Below are 15,593 nucleotides of genomic sequence, written 5' to 3' on the forward strand. Positions count from 1 at the left end.
GTTAATGTTTTATTCACTTAACATTAGGAATGGGTGCCTTTTACATTTGAAATGGTATGATACCGATCAACTTTTGGTTCTTTTGTGCTTTTTTGTGGTAATAAATATTAAGTTGTTTAAAAATAAAATTTCAAAGTTTTTCAATTTAACGTATTGATTTATTAATATATACACTTGCAATGCTGTGTTCATGTCCAGTATGGAAAATCACCTACTCTTCAACTCCCTCACAGTCACAGTAATGGATTTAGGTACCTAAACATGGTGCCTTTTGATTTTATTTGGGTTGATACTACAGACAGGTTTTGGTGTTATTATGGCATAACCAGCTACCAGGGACTAACAAGCAACTGTCATTAAATAATGTGAATCTGTCCCCAGTTGAGAGCTTTGACCTCTTCCTGTAAAATCTATGGTTGTTTCAGCATTTCAGGCAGAGCCATGAATCAATAAACTCAGTTTTTTGGCAGTACTGGATGTACAACTATTCATCAGTGTGTTTCAGATGGACTTAACAGGATTTTATCTGATTTAATTTTGAATGAGCCAAAACAGACATTTCCAAGCATTGCTTTTACCAACAACATTCAGACCTTCATGGCTGGGTTTCAAGAACTGCACCATATCATGGTCTGTAAGGGGATAGTGACATAAGGTAATATCATAGTAATGGAGTTCAAATCATGGATCACTTTGTATCAGTCATTCAGGTAGAAAGCTTCTTTTTAAAACAAGACCCTCTGCAGTTTTTCAGCATGCTGGAAGAGAGAAGGAAAATTTTAGATCAAGTCAGACAGAGAGGGGGAAGAGAAAGACAGAGATACACGGTGAGGATGGTGTCAGACCTGGCCTTCTCCCCCTGCTCTGTTACACAACAGCCCAACACACAGTGACACGCACAGAGTGGGTCAGCTGTCAGACCGCCTGAAGCTCTGTGTATCTGTGTATGTGTGTGTGTCCCAGGTGGAGAGCATTACACAGCAGTACTACAGACCCCTCAGGACTGCTTCATAACATTGGCAGTGAGCACAAAAAGTGACACTATGCACACAGCGCAGCACTCTGCTGAGACTTTCCTGCTGATTCCCAGATGAAATGCTGTTTATTTTCTTTCTAACGAGACATCTGCGAGATCATTCTGAGGCTGAAATCCTGGAAATAGCTAAAGAAGAGAAACACTCCAATGAATCATGAAGCAATCATGACTTTTTACTGCAACTGAAGGAGCCAGTGACAGAAAATTAAACAACTTGAAATCAATCTCACTCAGAAACTCAAATACACTGATTCTACTTCTGTCATTTTCATAAAAAATGTCATACCTTTTTAGACAGGGACTACAAACTGAAGGAAATACTCAGCAGTTTAATTAAAGGAACTAATCAAAGCTGCCATGAAGACGTCACAATGCTGACGAAGACTCTCATCTGATTGGCTGAAAGCTGACCCAGATGTGGGACAAATACGTTTGTGAAAGAAGGTCACTAGTTGTAATCCACAACAATCTGGCAGGAAGCATGGAAGGAGTCAGATAAGACTGAGAAACAAAGAGCACAGTCGCGCAGTTCAGGTTTTCAATGGCAGAATATGACCCACAGTTGAAATGAAAGTTAGAAAAACAGAAAAAGGCGCTGACACAACATGTTGAGAGTTAGAGGTGAGCATCTGGAGCCCAATGTTTGCTGCGACACATACAATCGCTGGCCTTGTCTGCTGTTTTCATTTGGCTTACTAAGAGTTTTGAATCGGTGTCACAGCCATATTCTCAAATGTGAAAGAGGTGTATGTAGTTAGAGAAAGATGTGGAAAGATGTCAGCAGTTTAAACTAAGGACAAGAATTTCACCTTGCAAAGTTTGGCCTTTTCTCTTAATATTTTTCTTTTATTTGTTTTCCTGACAGAATTCTTGGGTGGCTGAAGAGGTCTCTGCTTTTGTTATACAACGGGAGTGAGCAAACAGCTTCCAGCCACCGTTTGGCAATGACCTTGGAAGAAGCAATGTAAATATTCTTTAAATGGCTAAAGGAAATTGTTCAATATCAAAAATTACCAACTAATTTATATTCTGTAGCTGTTTTTTTCCTTTTTTCTACTGGTCCCATCTTGTTTTCCAACCCTTTTTGTTCTTACTCATGTGTCTCTATGTTAAGGGTAAAGGTCCTGTGACATGTTAAAGGGGCTGTGAGGAGTTTGAGAGTGATCTTGAAAAAGTCACCCTTTTAGATATATGCCTGATTGTAATCCACGCTTTAAAAGTAGATTATCAGCACCAATGTAGGTTATTTTGAAATGCTATTTTGTAGCTACTTCTTAGCTTTCTGATTGGTTTAAGAAAGACTGGACTGATTTGCGGCACTTCCAAGTGTCTATGACACCACGCTTGCTGACGAAGTTTAGATGTGAGAAGAGAGATCTGTGTTTTGCTCTGCTTGAAAATTTCTGTGATTAATTTTGTAATGATGGTGGACACTGGAGCCTAATTTTCGGACATAAAAAGGACAGAGGAAAGATAAACAGGAGAGTGATAGTGCATAAGCTAAAGGCTAATAGGGCTAAAATGTTTGTGATAATGTTCATCCCAACCCACAGTCAGCAGTTATTCTGGATTGGTCTGAACTTGAGAGTCTGTCAATAAAATGAAGAGTGAGGTCACGTTAGCTCTGCTTGGTAGATGACTAGTGGGACATAGCCAAGATTCAGTAACGTTTCACATTACAGACACGTCTCACAGCTATGGGCTGTCAGGGCTACTTATGGACAGCTACTAAACTACTGTCCAAACTGACGCTTGTGGTCACATTAGCCTATGGATACATCGTAGCATCGGACTGCTAGTAGCACTACATACAGCTGGCTACTGACGTACTGACGTTCAAACAACAGCGCTACGTAACTGTACTGATAAATACTTTACCTTTTCACATTGTATCGGGTAAAAAAGTTGACTTGAACAAAAAAAATTTAACTCCATAACAAACGCACACCAGGTTAAAAGTCACATCTTTACAACAGTGTGCGTGAGACCCGGGGCCAGAAGGTGGCGAGGCAGTCCAATTAAAACAGATCCTCCCCTATAGCATCTTAAGGAATATTTCTTGGCCAGACAAAGGTAACATGAGCTGATGTAATGGTCTGCTTTTATTCTAGATCTGCATTAGTACGGTGTCTGTCAGGCTTAAATCCCCAAGTCTTGGAAAAAGTGAGGATAGCTTATTTAATACCCAAGTCACATCTTTTATGTCAACATTTAGCAGCAGACTGTCCTCAAGGAAAAGTTGCAGTGAGGAGACAAAACAGAAGAGAAAAAGATGCTAATGTTCTAGCTGTACTAATGAGAACCCCATGGTTTTAAAACTAGCTTCATGGTAATTAATTCATGCTTTATTACATTTCTTAACAAATGGAAGCCCGGGGTTTGTTATGTGTTCATCTGGGGGTCCTCAGTGTGGAAGCATCAGGGACCCCCTGAAAGAGAGGATGATTTAGCATCTAAATAATCCTGCAGTGGGCTCCGATTCTCTCTGCCAGCCTGTGATATAATAAAGCTTTTAATGAAGCAGAGGAAGAGAATGAACAGTAGCGCAGATGGCCTGGCTCCTATTAACAGCTCTCTCAGACTGTGTGTGTTTGATGCCTGATTTTTAAAGATGTGCATGTCTTCACTTTGCAGACACCTCACAGAGTTTGAGTAAGTGTGTGAAGAATGTGTGTTAATACATTACTTTTTCCATGAGCTGCAGACTTAGACCGTCATATGGGTGTGTTCAGCTCGCTGCTTACTGTACAACAAGGTGCAACAGTGTAAAGACAGACACTTGCCAAATCAACTTCCTGCCTCACGAGGTAATCAAAGGAATGGAGAAGTGCTTCCTTGAATCAATCACGCTGCTGAGAGTCATTAGAGGTTTTTAGCTGATTGCAGCAGTCATCAGGAGTGATGGGAGTCTGCAGGGTGGAGAGGCTGTTATTGACTGTGACAATCAAAGGTGGGGGAGGCAGAAAGGAGCAACTTCAAAGTGCCTGTTAGTTTGAAAAGTGAGGCACCTGTGAGACTACATCAAGACGAAAACAACAGATCAGAAGTCAGAACATTTAGCAGGTTTAGCATAAGGCCTGTGATGTAAGGTCTTAAACCAGACTGAAAGTGTCTCAAAAGCTGCACACACCCTGGAATTCCACAGACACACAGATTAAGTAAACCTGCAGCACTTGCAGTGTCAGCTTAATACTGAAATAAGGGCAGGCTCGGGCTGGGACTTGTGAAAGAAGCTTTCAAAGAGTGCAGTTCACTTCAAGAAGAAAATTATTTAAAATTCTTACACACAGAAAATACTGTAGATGAGATAGACTCAATGTTTCTCACAAGTGCTGATATATTATTATGATCCTGGAGGAGGGAAGATGAAAAGTAGAAAGGATGAGGCGGTGCAGTGAGGCAGCAAATTAAAACACACTGAGACCTTGACAGCTGCTGTATTCAGGGGCTGGAGGGGAACATCTGCTTCACAGGACACGATGCCCATCCTAAATATCCAGCATGTCAGGATAAAGATCAATGGAAGTCATGTTTGAAAGAAGCTCAATAATCAAGTCGTGACAGCCAAATCTTACAGAAGTTATCTTCAAGTTAAAGAGAAATTCACCTGATTTTAAACAGCTCCCATGACTCTAGAGAGATTCCTTAAGACAAAGAACAGAAGAATGCCAATTTCAGGTCGTAAGTGATTTGAAATGACTTAAATGTCTGAGATAATGAAAAATTAATGATATAATAACAGGCTCACAGTTGCACTCTCCTAAAGCGTGCCTAGTATGAAGCCTCAGGGATGACAGAGCAGTGGCTGTCGACAGCTGACAAGTCCCAGAAGCAGAGACAAAGTGTGGGGTCCAGTGCAGCAGATAAGAAGCCTGTAGAAGAACCGTGCAGCTCTGCTCATTATTTCACAAGCATGCAGCTTATCAGGGAAGCAGAAGGAGCTGGCAATAAGGAACAAGGCTTGGCAGCCTGGAAAGACAAACATATGGCTTCACCCCTTCATATTAACACTTTGATTATCCTAGTCCTATTTCAAAAACTGATTTTAGTTCATATTCTTGGTGCTTTCTGTACGAAGGGAAAGATACACTGCTGTATCTGCTGTATCACTGCTATAGCTGAGGGGTAACTTGTGTTCACTTTGAGGAAGTCCTGGCTCACACGTGAGCCACAAGCTGGCAGCACAGAGGAAAAACAAACAAGCAAACCACTGAAACTGGGACAGGTTCACATCACCAGGCTTTGTGAGCCTATGTACACACCTGACCAAACAAAGATCAATCATGGACAGAATAGCATGGTGTTGAAAATGTAGCTATGTGCACACGTTCCGGTCAGATGTGACAGGAAAAGGTGGAGGGACAACGTTCAGTTCTCAGATTTTTATCAGTTTAATCAGAATGTGAAACACTAAGTGCTTTCGTTTTGCACAGGTGGAGTAAACTGTGCATGACTGGAACGAATAATGCTAAAATACAATGAGGGCTCAGTTTATGAGGATTACAGCCAGAATATCCAGTGACAAAGTTTTACAGAAACTTATCCATGTCTTTGCAATTTATCATAAAAATAATCAAAACCTGGAGGGCAGTCTGAATTACCCCGAGACAAAACTTCTGTCTTTCAAAAGATAGCCTCAAAGTCATGGAAGGAAGCTAAAGTCCAGAATCTGGGCGGCCCAGGTTCAAATCTGACCCCTTGCAGAAAGTCCCCCACTTCTTCCTGTTTGCAACATGATCCACCGCCTTATCCCCCAAAACAGTGGTTCCCAAAGTGTCTTCCAAAACCAAAAATGATTTATTGATGCATATTTCATCCATTACTGTTAAAATCTAGGAAAACGTAGGTGCTAAATTAAAAACCTAAACTTAAAACCCTGCTTACAGAAAACGTTTAATTTCTTTCTTATTCTTTGTTGCCACAAGACCCCCAAGGTGTCTAGGCCAGGATATCAATGATCTAAGTGGTGGTTTAATTTAGGAAAAACAGCAATATGTGCATAGAGGGGGTCGAATTTTTAACGATCACTTTGACTTCTTTGGGGGAGGGTCACGAGCTGAAAAGTTTGGGAACCACCTTCTCTACAACTAAGGCATTAAAAGCCCCAAAGAATAACCCTACAACAAATAAACAATTACCATACAAACTAAAAGTGTTTGAAAACATGGCATTTTTTTCTGTCAACAAAAATGTTACAATGTGAAAAATTAGAACATCACCAATCAGACAATGAGTTTCATCAAGAGATAACTTTGGTACCAGCAGCGAAATGCAAAAAAAAAAATTATGATCACTTGTAGCTTCGCATGGATGACCCTGCTATCACTCCATACAACATTTTTGAACTTTTTGAAACTGAATACTTCTGTTTCTCTGGTATAAAAGTGCACCACACTGAGGTAGGAAGCATTGTGAGAAACGTCAGTGACCTTGTTATAATATTTGCTCTGGTGTATCCAATGACACAGAATGAGAAAAATCACAGAGCATTCACTTTCAGACAAAGCCCGTCTGGTTTTTCTACACCACCAAAACAAGACTGACTACTACTCTGACCTTTCACTGGAGCGGTTTAAATGGCACGCTGAATGACCGGGTAAGGAAGGAACTCCACTGTGTGTGTGAGTGTGTGTGTGTGTGGACTGGGCTGCTTTCAAAGCACATGAGGGACTTTGAAACTGTCTGCTAACTTTGAGATAACCTTTGGCAACACATCAGACTGAGTCAGTGGTTACGCCTTTGTGAAATGAGCCGCTCTGATATCACTGAATCTAAAAGTTACGAGTGATGATCTGACCAGAGCCAACTGTAAAGAGCGTTTATGCAAAATATCTATTGAATGTCAAACCAAATGCATCAGACTAGTTAATTAATACTTTGACTGATGGTGATTTGCATTCTTAAATTCCCCACAGAAGTCACTCTACAACAGTGCATGTTATAAAAATGCTAATAACCTTTTAAAGTATATAAAAAGTTGTAGATAAAGCTAAAAGTAATGAATAATGCAACCAACGTCTGTTTGGGAAGTTAAATAATGGAGCCAAAAGTGAGATCCTCCTTTTTCAGGAAGGCTCAAAGTTCTTACATAATTCAAATATCATGGATTAATTTCAATTGAATCAAAGGATTAAAAGATAAAAAGTTTAGCTTTGGATCTAAAAAAAACTCAACAGCAGTATGCAGAGTTTGTCCCATCTGGTCGATACACATTGAAAGGAGTGTGAATTAAACTCAAGCACCCGAAAGAAGTTATGCAAATACTTTTAAGTTTCAACAAATCAACAGAGATCACACAGAATAAAAAAAAAAAACCTTGCAGAGCAATAGTTGAGCTGGTTGATTATTCCAGTTGATGAAGCTGCAGGTGTAAAATTAATTTCTATGACACATGAGTTTTGGTATTCAGGTCAGAAGTCTACAAACTGTAACAGCACTCTCTTTCAGTGTGTCAATGCCTGAGAGGAGAGGTGTGTACCCAGAGGCAGACCTGGTTTCTTTTTTCTCACTGGTCTTTGTTTAGCAGCAGGCTGAGCTAATGATTTCAGGAACACACAGACTCACTGACCAGACACACAAATCAGCTGCTGCTCCTTACTGAACCTCCGTGACTGAAGCTGCGTTTGTCTGACAGCATCTTAGAAGATTAGGAACAGCTCAACGCACTCACTGTGCAGTTGTTAAGTTGCTAATGAGCACCTTAGTTTGGCTGAAATTTTCCTGTGAACTGGGTCACCAAAATCAAAGCTCCTCCCGAGCTTCACGTATGTAAAAAGAGAACATTGATATTAAAATAAGTCTGACTTTACCTGGAGATGTTCTGTGGAGCTGCTGCTCAGCTCGTCTCCTGACTCTGAGTCATTGGTACGCCTCTCTTCCCCTGCAGAGTCACAGTGCTGGGTGCTGTCCACATCCAGCGGTGTTCTAACAAGCTCAGGGGATCGTGCCCGGGTTCGGGGCAGAGACCCTCCTCTAAGGCCGACCTGAGGGAGCCCTTGGACAAAGATATCAGCCAGTGCTCGTTCATGTTCAGTGGGAGTTGTGGGGGGGTGATAGTTGTTACTGTCCCTGCGCTGGCTGGGAGGACTGAAGTGCCCAGAAGAGGCAGTTTGTGCAGAGGGTGAGCGGTGATGGTTGGACTCGCGTCTCTGGAGGTTCTCAGGGGACCGGTCATGGGATCCCAGGTCGAGATTACTTGGCTTTACCCAAAGGGCTCCCCCGCTTTGTGCATGTGTGTTTCCAGTGGCAGACGAAGAATGGGAGAGGGGTTTGGGAGGAGGCATGAGGGCTTTGCGGACCTCGCGGACATACTGAGCAGGTACATAGAAGGCTTTGGTGCCCTCCTCCTTCCTCACCTGCCACCAGTCCTCATTGGTTTTCTTCACCAGCATGTAACATTCCCCCTGGCGGATGACGATGAGGCGGTCTTTGGACTTGTATTCATAGTCGTACTCCACCTCGATGTAGACCTGGCCCGGAGCAATAGGCAGTTCAGCCATGATGCTGCTGACTGTCCACGAGGCAGCTCACCGCAGGAGGAGGAGGTTTATTAGCATGGCTTCCTGAGCTGATGGGGAAACAAGAAGACGTTTGGGTTAGTATGGATACAAACACTTGTTTTTATGTTTTCAGTGTCTGAGGATACTGAATGTCAGATAAAAATTCTACATTTTCAACATGAAAAGTTGCCTCTTCCATCGATCTTCTTACTTTAAACCACGGCACAAAAAATATTTATTTTTCACCTCCCAGGCGTGTTAAAAATCTATCATTTCAGGTTGAAGCTTTAATCCTCTGCACTGCCTCAGAGCAGCATTTAAGGTTGGACAGAAAGAGAGGAGACACTAATATGGTTCACATGGTCTCAAACTAATGCTTCTCTGTCTTTCCGCCTCTCTGTTCCTTTGTGAGATAATGTCAGCGAAGCAGCATGTTCAGAGGCATGCTGCTGCTGAGCGCACAGATTAATTGAATTGCACACATAGTTTCCTGCTGAAGTCACATGTGCACACACACACTAACACACATTCTCTTGCACAACATGAGGTGAGGCTCCAGCACACCTTGAGCAACCGGGGCTTTGAAGTTTTCCTTTGTTTTAAACCCCTCATAACTTAACTGCCTCTGATAAGAGCACACAGGTAATCGAGTTTAAGGGTTTAAAAGGAAAACGTCTGTGCAGTAAAATTTCTTTTCTAAGAAGCAGAAGGGATCAACTTTTTGTGTTTTACCTGAGTCATTCTGTCTATGAAGACTTTAAGAGCGTAACAAACTGTACAATCTGTCTGAATTAGGCTTGTCACGATAATCAATAAATCGATTAACCCAACGATATATAAAAAAGTCCTCAGTAACTTTGCCAGCCTCGATAAACTGACACGTGCATGCATGTTTGTTTTCCTCCTCTCTTTCGACCAAAGAGGCTGAATGAGAAGATGGCTCACTACGTCTATCTTTCCTAACATTGGGGTGCATAGGTTCTATAGCGGATTTAGCGGATTTATAGCGGAGTGAGCATCTGTCAAAAATGCCATCTGTGGGGTGAAGACGGGGCTGCTCGGGCGTACACATGGAGAGAGCTTAAGCAAGCATCCTGACGGGTAAGGAGGAAACACACTAATATGAGTGATGGCATGAAAGATACGGTTCTTAAGCCGCCTGCCACAGTCGCAGTGTGGGAATATTTTGTTTTTTTATCAGAATGAACAAAGTGTGAGCTCATGAACACCAACAAGCTGATATGTCGCATTTGTTTGAAAATAGTGGCGACGAAGAAGAAGAAGGGGAGGTGCAGCGGAGCCTTGTTCTTTGATAATCCGCTCTTTCTGAGGCTTTTGGTCTGCAAAGTAAATAGACATAAAAGCGCCAAATGGTGGGCGCTCAAAGACAGATACATTGCCAAAGAAATGCAGCCCTTCAATATGCCCTTAAATATTTTTTTTGGAGTTTCGTTTTTTCTTTAGAGACAGGGTCTATGTTTTATTGTTTTTGATTGGTATTAATTATTTTCATTGACATGTATTTTTTTCTAAAAGAGAGTCCATTTCATTTTCATTGTATTTTTTTCTCTTTCTTGTTTGTTAAATTTATTAAATTTTTGTTTAATTTATTTAATTTATAAGATCCTGACCTTTTAATTATAGTTAAATACTCTTAAGAAATTAAAGTTTATTGCTTTTGATATGGTGTACTCACTTTATTATCCCTTTCATCATAATTATATCAATGAAAAAATGGAAAAAAAATCAAAATAATATTGACAATAATATCGTTTATCGGCAATAATATTTTGGAAAATTATCGTCTAGCAAAATTTGCCTAGTTACAGTAAAGGTCTTTTTGATTTATCAGTTAACATCCAAAGTTTGAGTTCAAAACAAATCACTGCACAACTTCTTGTGATGAAACAAAACTCAAACTGTCCTTTTGAAAATGACTCGGTCTCTGCTCGCTGTTGAAAAACAAATCAAAGTTAGCTCCTGATGAATCTAGTCTTCCTGGGTGTCATGTTCTCAAGATGAAGTGTCAGGAGGATATTACAGCATCAGCAGCAGTTAGAGCAGGATATTACACTGATGGTTGTAATGACAGCACCACCAAGTCACCAGTGAGTCACCTCAAATGACACGATAGGCCTGAAAACCAAGATTATGACAAGCAGCCAGAGTGAACATGTTGTGGGAGGTATATTCAGCCTCTTTTGCCTTTTTCAGCCATTTAACGCTCACAGAAAAGTGTTAAAAGAGTGCAAATAAAATATAAATGTAGGTCAGACAGCTTTCACCCAATCCAACGGCACTATGTCACAAGTATTTACATTTACAAGCAGTCCATCAGCCAAATAAAGACCAGCCAACCAATCCTGGATTACTCCTGATACACTCATGGTGGGGATAATATCACCATGGATTACCTCGATGGTTGAGGCGGACATGCACGCAGGAAAATCTGACCAAATGAACCGACTGCACAGAGTGGCCATTAGCCAAATTAAACCAAACACTGCCTCAGAGGCCAATTCACAGCTTACAGTCACAATACACAGAGCCCAGCAGACTAGAGGAGCATTAGACTGGATGATGAGCAGATCATGACAAGAACTGGCAGCCGTCTTGATTAACCTGTGACCTGCTAATTCAGCTGGCTGCCAGTTCGGGAGGAAGACCTATTTCTATCTAATCCCTGGTTTGTAGACAAGTAGACGGAGACAGAGAGAATTCATCAGATTTTTCCTGAATACATGCCCTGACACTTTATCTTTGCTACACTGAAGGCTCTATTACACAATCTGTTACAGAGGTACACTTCATAAAACAACTCATTGTTGTGCTCCAAGCCTAAACCAGCCTCCTCCTTCTGGTGCTTAACCAATTTAGAAATAATAACTCAGAACAAACAATGAGCTTGACCTTTCCTACCTGCTCTGCACCAAATCTCATTCCACGGAGGCTTTTAAAGAAGTAGCATTTGCTGGTAAATCAATCAATGCCGCTGGGAAACTTATGAACTTCTGTCCCTGCAGGAGTCACACAAAGTTAATTTCCTGCTCTCCTTGTGCAACATTTTCTCAGGGTTGTTCTCTTTCTACTCTTTGACTCCTGCTGCTCACCCTGCCCTCATTTTATACTTTCTCAGACTAAAACGACTAAACTTTGTTACATCAGCTAAATGGTGGTTGTGAGGTAGGGATGTATCGATACAGATTTTTGACTTCAGATCAGATCAGATATTTTCATGATTTGTTTTGCCAATCCAATCCAATACCTTTCTCTGATAAATCCTGTACTCTGTTGGGTGATTCTGTTGTAAATGACGAATCATATTTGTTGTATTAAATTGAGCTCTGTTGGTACCTCCTCGAGGAACACTCACTTTACAAATGTTGCAACACACTGTTTTACTATCATTGCTTTCCAAAGAGAAGTAGTCCCACACAGCAGACATGTTTGCAACCTGGTTTGATTTACAGCAGCCGTAAAGCGTGACGGTGCTGAAATGAAAACATGAAAACTGGATCGATCCTCACACAACGAAATCCGATGCTATACAATCCTCCAAAAATAGCCACATCAGGCGCCAATACCAATCGGGATCGAGACCAGGGGCGTAGCTACAATTAGGCAAACACAGGCAGTTGCCTGGGGACCCAAGATTCCCAGGGGCCCCCAAAGCATCTCTTAAAAAATGATTTATGAAGTTCTCTTCAATTGAAAGTATTTCTTTTTTCTAAATCTTACTTCACATGCTTCAAAATACATCCAAAGTCTTAATCTTTAATGATGGTTTTGGGTACTCCCCCTCCCCTCTTATTCAATGGGCTATTCCATGTTACAACACATCTGAAAATCTGATTCAGGAAGAAAGTGGTAAAAAACACTTTTTTTCCCATTTTTTTCTTATTTTCAACCAAGTCGGAAATAAAAACAATGTTGCTCTGAGATCTGAGATAAACATATAAGAGTTTTAGGATTTTAAGGACTTTATCTAGCCCAGAAAGTAGGATAATTTTCTCAAAATCAAACTTTTGGAGTTGGTGACAAACATAATTGTACAAAATCTCTTTTTTGGATACATAACTCACTGGACAGGGGTCAAATAAAAACACATTAACTTTAAAATAACTGTACCAAAAGTGTGGTACCTGTAAATATCACCTCTTTCAGTAGTTTTTTTTCCAGTTTTATGTTGTGCTTGATATTTACATATTTTTTCTCTACTAAATTTCTTTTTCAATATTTACCTTTTGTAATGTTTTTCACTTCATACTTTCTTGTTTGTTACTGTTACTTTGTAAATTCCCCACTGTGGGACAAATAAGCTGTCAATTGACCATAAAAGATTTCAAATCCAGGACAAAGTGGACTAAATTATGTATTCACTTTTTTCAAAATCAAACTAAAGTACAGAACTTGAGGAAATGCATTTAGTTGTGTTAAGTTACCATGTACAAGATTAGCACTGTCTCATGCCTTGATTCTCGGAAAGAGACAGTGGACCCAGAGAAGGCCAGTCTAGCTCTGAGGAAGATGAGTTACAAGGACACGGAGGGCCCCGTTGACTGGGTTTGCCTTGGGCCCCCAAACGACTAAATACGCCCCTAATCGAGACATCCTTAGAGTGAGGTGTTCTATTGTCTAGCAGTATTAAATCAGAAGATGACCCATAGCTAGCTTAAGTTTAGGCATTGATGAAGGGGCACTGAGCACACAGGTCTCTCTTTCTATGGTGAGTGTAAATGGGCAGGTCTACAAACAAATCAGACATTACTTAATACTCTTTCTTTCTCATAATGTTCATACTGAAAAGCTCCTAGAGCCTGTTGTCTCTTTCACTTATCCCTGCCCTGCTAAGCTCCAGCATCAGCACCGCTATTTAGTGAGAGCACAAATCTTCTCAGAGTCTAATCAGCAAAATCAGAAGACGCACCTTAATTTAATGTGATGGTAATAAGATTTACTTTGAGCTGTGGGGTGGTACAGGTGGGAGCAAAGACGGAAAACCGTCCAGAGCTACAGGACAGGATGGCAGGGCCTCAGCCGATGAAGGGATGGTGAGTCTGTGACTACGTGAACTGATGTGTTTTTGGAAAATCTGCCACTGTCGGCACACGCATGAAACACACCCTCTTATTTTCTCCCACCTAAGCTAAACAGAGAGTGTCTCTTTGGAAATGAAATGTTTCCACAGAAACACAGATGAGTTACACAACAGAGTCAGTAGTCCTAACGGGTCATCTCACATGATCCTTGTTAGCAGAGTTCAGAAGGTTTGTGTCCAGAGTCAGAGAGATGGAAAATCTCTCCATTTATGGAGGTCTTTTCAGAGAAGAGAAACAAGGTTACAGAGACGGTTTTCCACCTCACTAAGCTCTTTTTCTTTTAGGATTTCACATTATTTTTCCTGAATAATAATCTTATACCTGAGTTCTGAGAAAGAAATGTCAAGTGTTGTTCATCAGAAAGAAAGCAACATGCAGGAAATTGTTGACATCAAGGTTTGTTTGGTCTTGACAGATTCATGGTAAAATAGCTGTCTTAAAAATGCCACTTTCTGATGCTTTGTGAATAAACCTTTGATTCACAACCCAGCAAAGTGTTTAGATGGATGAATAATTGCAAGTGTGGAAGAATGCTGCTCTATTTATTTTTGAGGAGATTGGTGAAGAACATGTTAATGATTAAACTATTTTTCAATTGTGCTGTTGATTTAACTTAGTTTGACACATTCAGGTACAGAAAAAAATCACTCAACTGACCATACACAAAGTTTTAAAATAGTAAATAGGCAAATAAGACAGTCTGGTTCTGTGGAGCAAGCACAGAGGAACCTGGAATTAAAAAAAGACATGCTAGCTCATTACAGAGTCAAATTTCTGGGCCTGGGCAATAAGAAAAATAAGAGCTACAAGACCTTGTAGCTCTTGCATCAGATCGATCTTTTTGAATCCTCTGATGCTGCTGAAGACCTCTTTCTGCAGGGTCTTCACTTGCTGCTCTATGGACAGTTTCTCTTGCTCAAGTTTGACAACATGCACAGGGTTTTGGTTGGCAAGCTCCTGTCACACAAGCCTGAGCTGCTCCTGCTGTTTTTGGAGGGTGTTGGTTTTCAGTTTTTCATTTTGCAGCTGTTCCTTGAGAGATCCAATCTCTGTCCTCATCTCCTGAATTTCCTCTCCCATTATCTTCACCTCTGTGTTTCGCCTCTTCTTTGAGCTCCCTGATCTGTCTTTCATAATACAGCCTCTCACTCTCCTCCATCTTCAGCTGTCCTTCTGCCAGGTTGCCTTCCTCCTGCTTTGGGGTTGCAGGGTTGTTGTCTTGGAGGGCTCCTTCTCCACGTTGACCAGGGGTCTTCCTTTCCTGCTTCATGGTGCCCTGACTGCACTGATTTACTTGGCAGCTTCCTGATTTTGCTTTGTTATACATTGATAGTCTTGGGTTTTTAAGTTTTCTGAAAGTGGCAAAATCAGTTATCAGCTATTTACAACAACAGGAACTAGGAGGCCCAGCTGAGTGCTGCACAGTGACCTGCCTACATATACACACCATATATAGGCCCATGTTTCCCCTAAACAGCTCAGATTCAGAACAGACTGTCCCAGTTAGGCACCTCTCACCACAACTTTCCCCCCAATTCAAGTCCCAGAGGTCCCCTTCAACACTCATGACCACAACCTGTCACACTTCAACCCACCACAGTCAGTTGGAACTCATGTCACATTTTCACCTCATGGGAGAACAGGAATGTGAAAGCACAACATCATTAAAAGACAAATAAAAGCAGAAGGCAAACTGCTGATAATAGGAATGAGAACAGGCAATGGGGTCACCACGTGATGGAGAAACACTTGCCAAAATCGGTCTTGCATGACATCATCTTTCCACTATACAGTAAATTCTTTTCTGCAAGTCACGAAGCTGTTGCACCACAACCATGATATCTAAAATCCATGATGTGATTTATGATTTTGGTATTGATTATACATTCCACACATTCTCTAGTCATTTAAAGACAAATATTATACCTTTGACTCCACTGCATATCTACGAATGCTCAC

The 15,593-nt window shown here is 41.0% G+C and overlaps 1 protein-coding gene across 4 annotated transcripts in view; it reads right to left on the reverse strand.

Moving 5' to 3' along the window:
- LOC141804442 (rho GTPase-activating protein 12-like) overlaps positions 1-15,593 on the reverse strand; it is a 60,894-nt gene that overhangs the window by 44,413 nt on the left and 888 nt on the right. For all 4 annotated transcript variants that reach the window (XM_074688867.1, XM_074688866.1, XM_074688865.1 and 1 more), the window contains exon 2: positions 7,846-8,603. In XM_074688867.1, the coding sequence (XP_074544968.1) occupies positions 7,846-8,535 (690 nt within the window). In that variant the 5' untranslated portion in view covers positions 8,536-8,603. The remainder of the gene's footprint in view (positions 1-7,845; positions 8,604-15,593) is intronic.

The sequence above is a fragment of the Halichoeres trimaculatus genome, unplaced genomic scaffold (genome assembly GCF_033239565.1).
Source record: "Halichoeres trimaculatus isolate MK-OKI-2021-1 unplaced genomic scaffold, fHalTri1.1 fHalTri1_scaffold_15, whole genome shotgun sequence".
Classification (NCBI taxonomy): domain Eukaryota; kingdom Metazoa; phylum Chordata; class Actinopteri; order Labriformes; family Labridae; genus Halichoeres; species Halichoeres trimaculatus.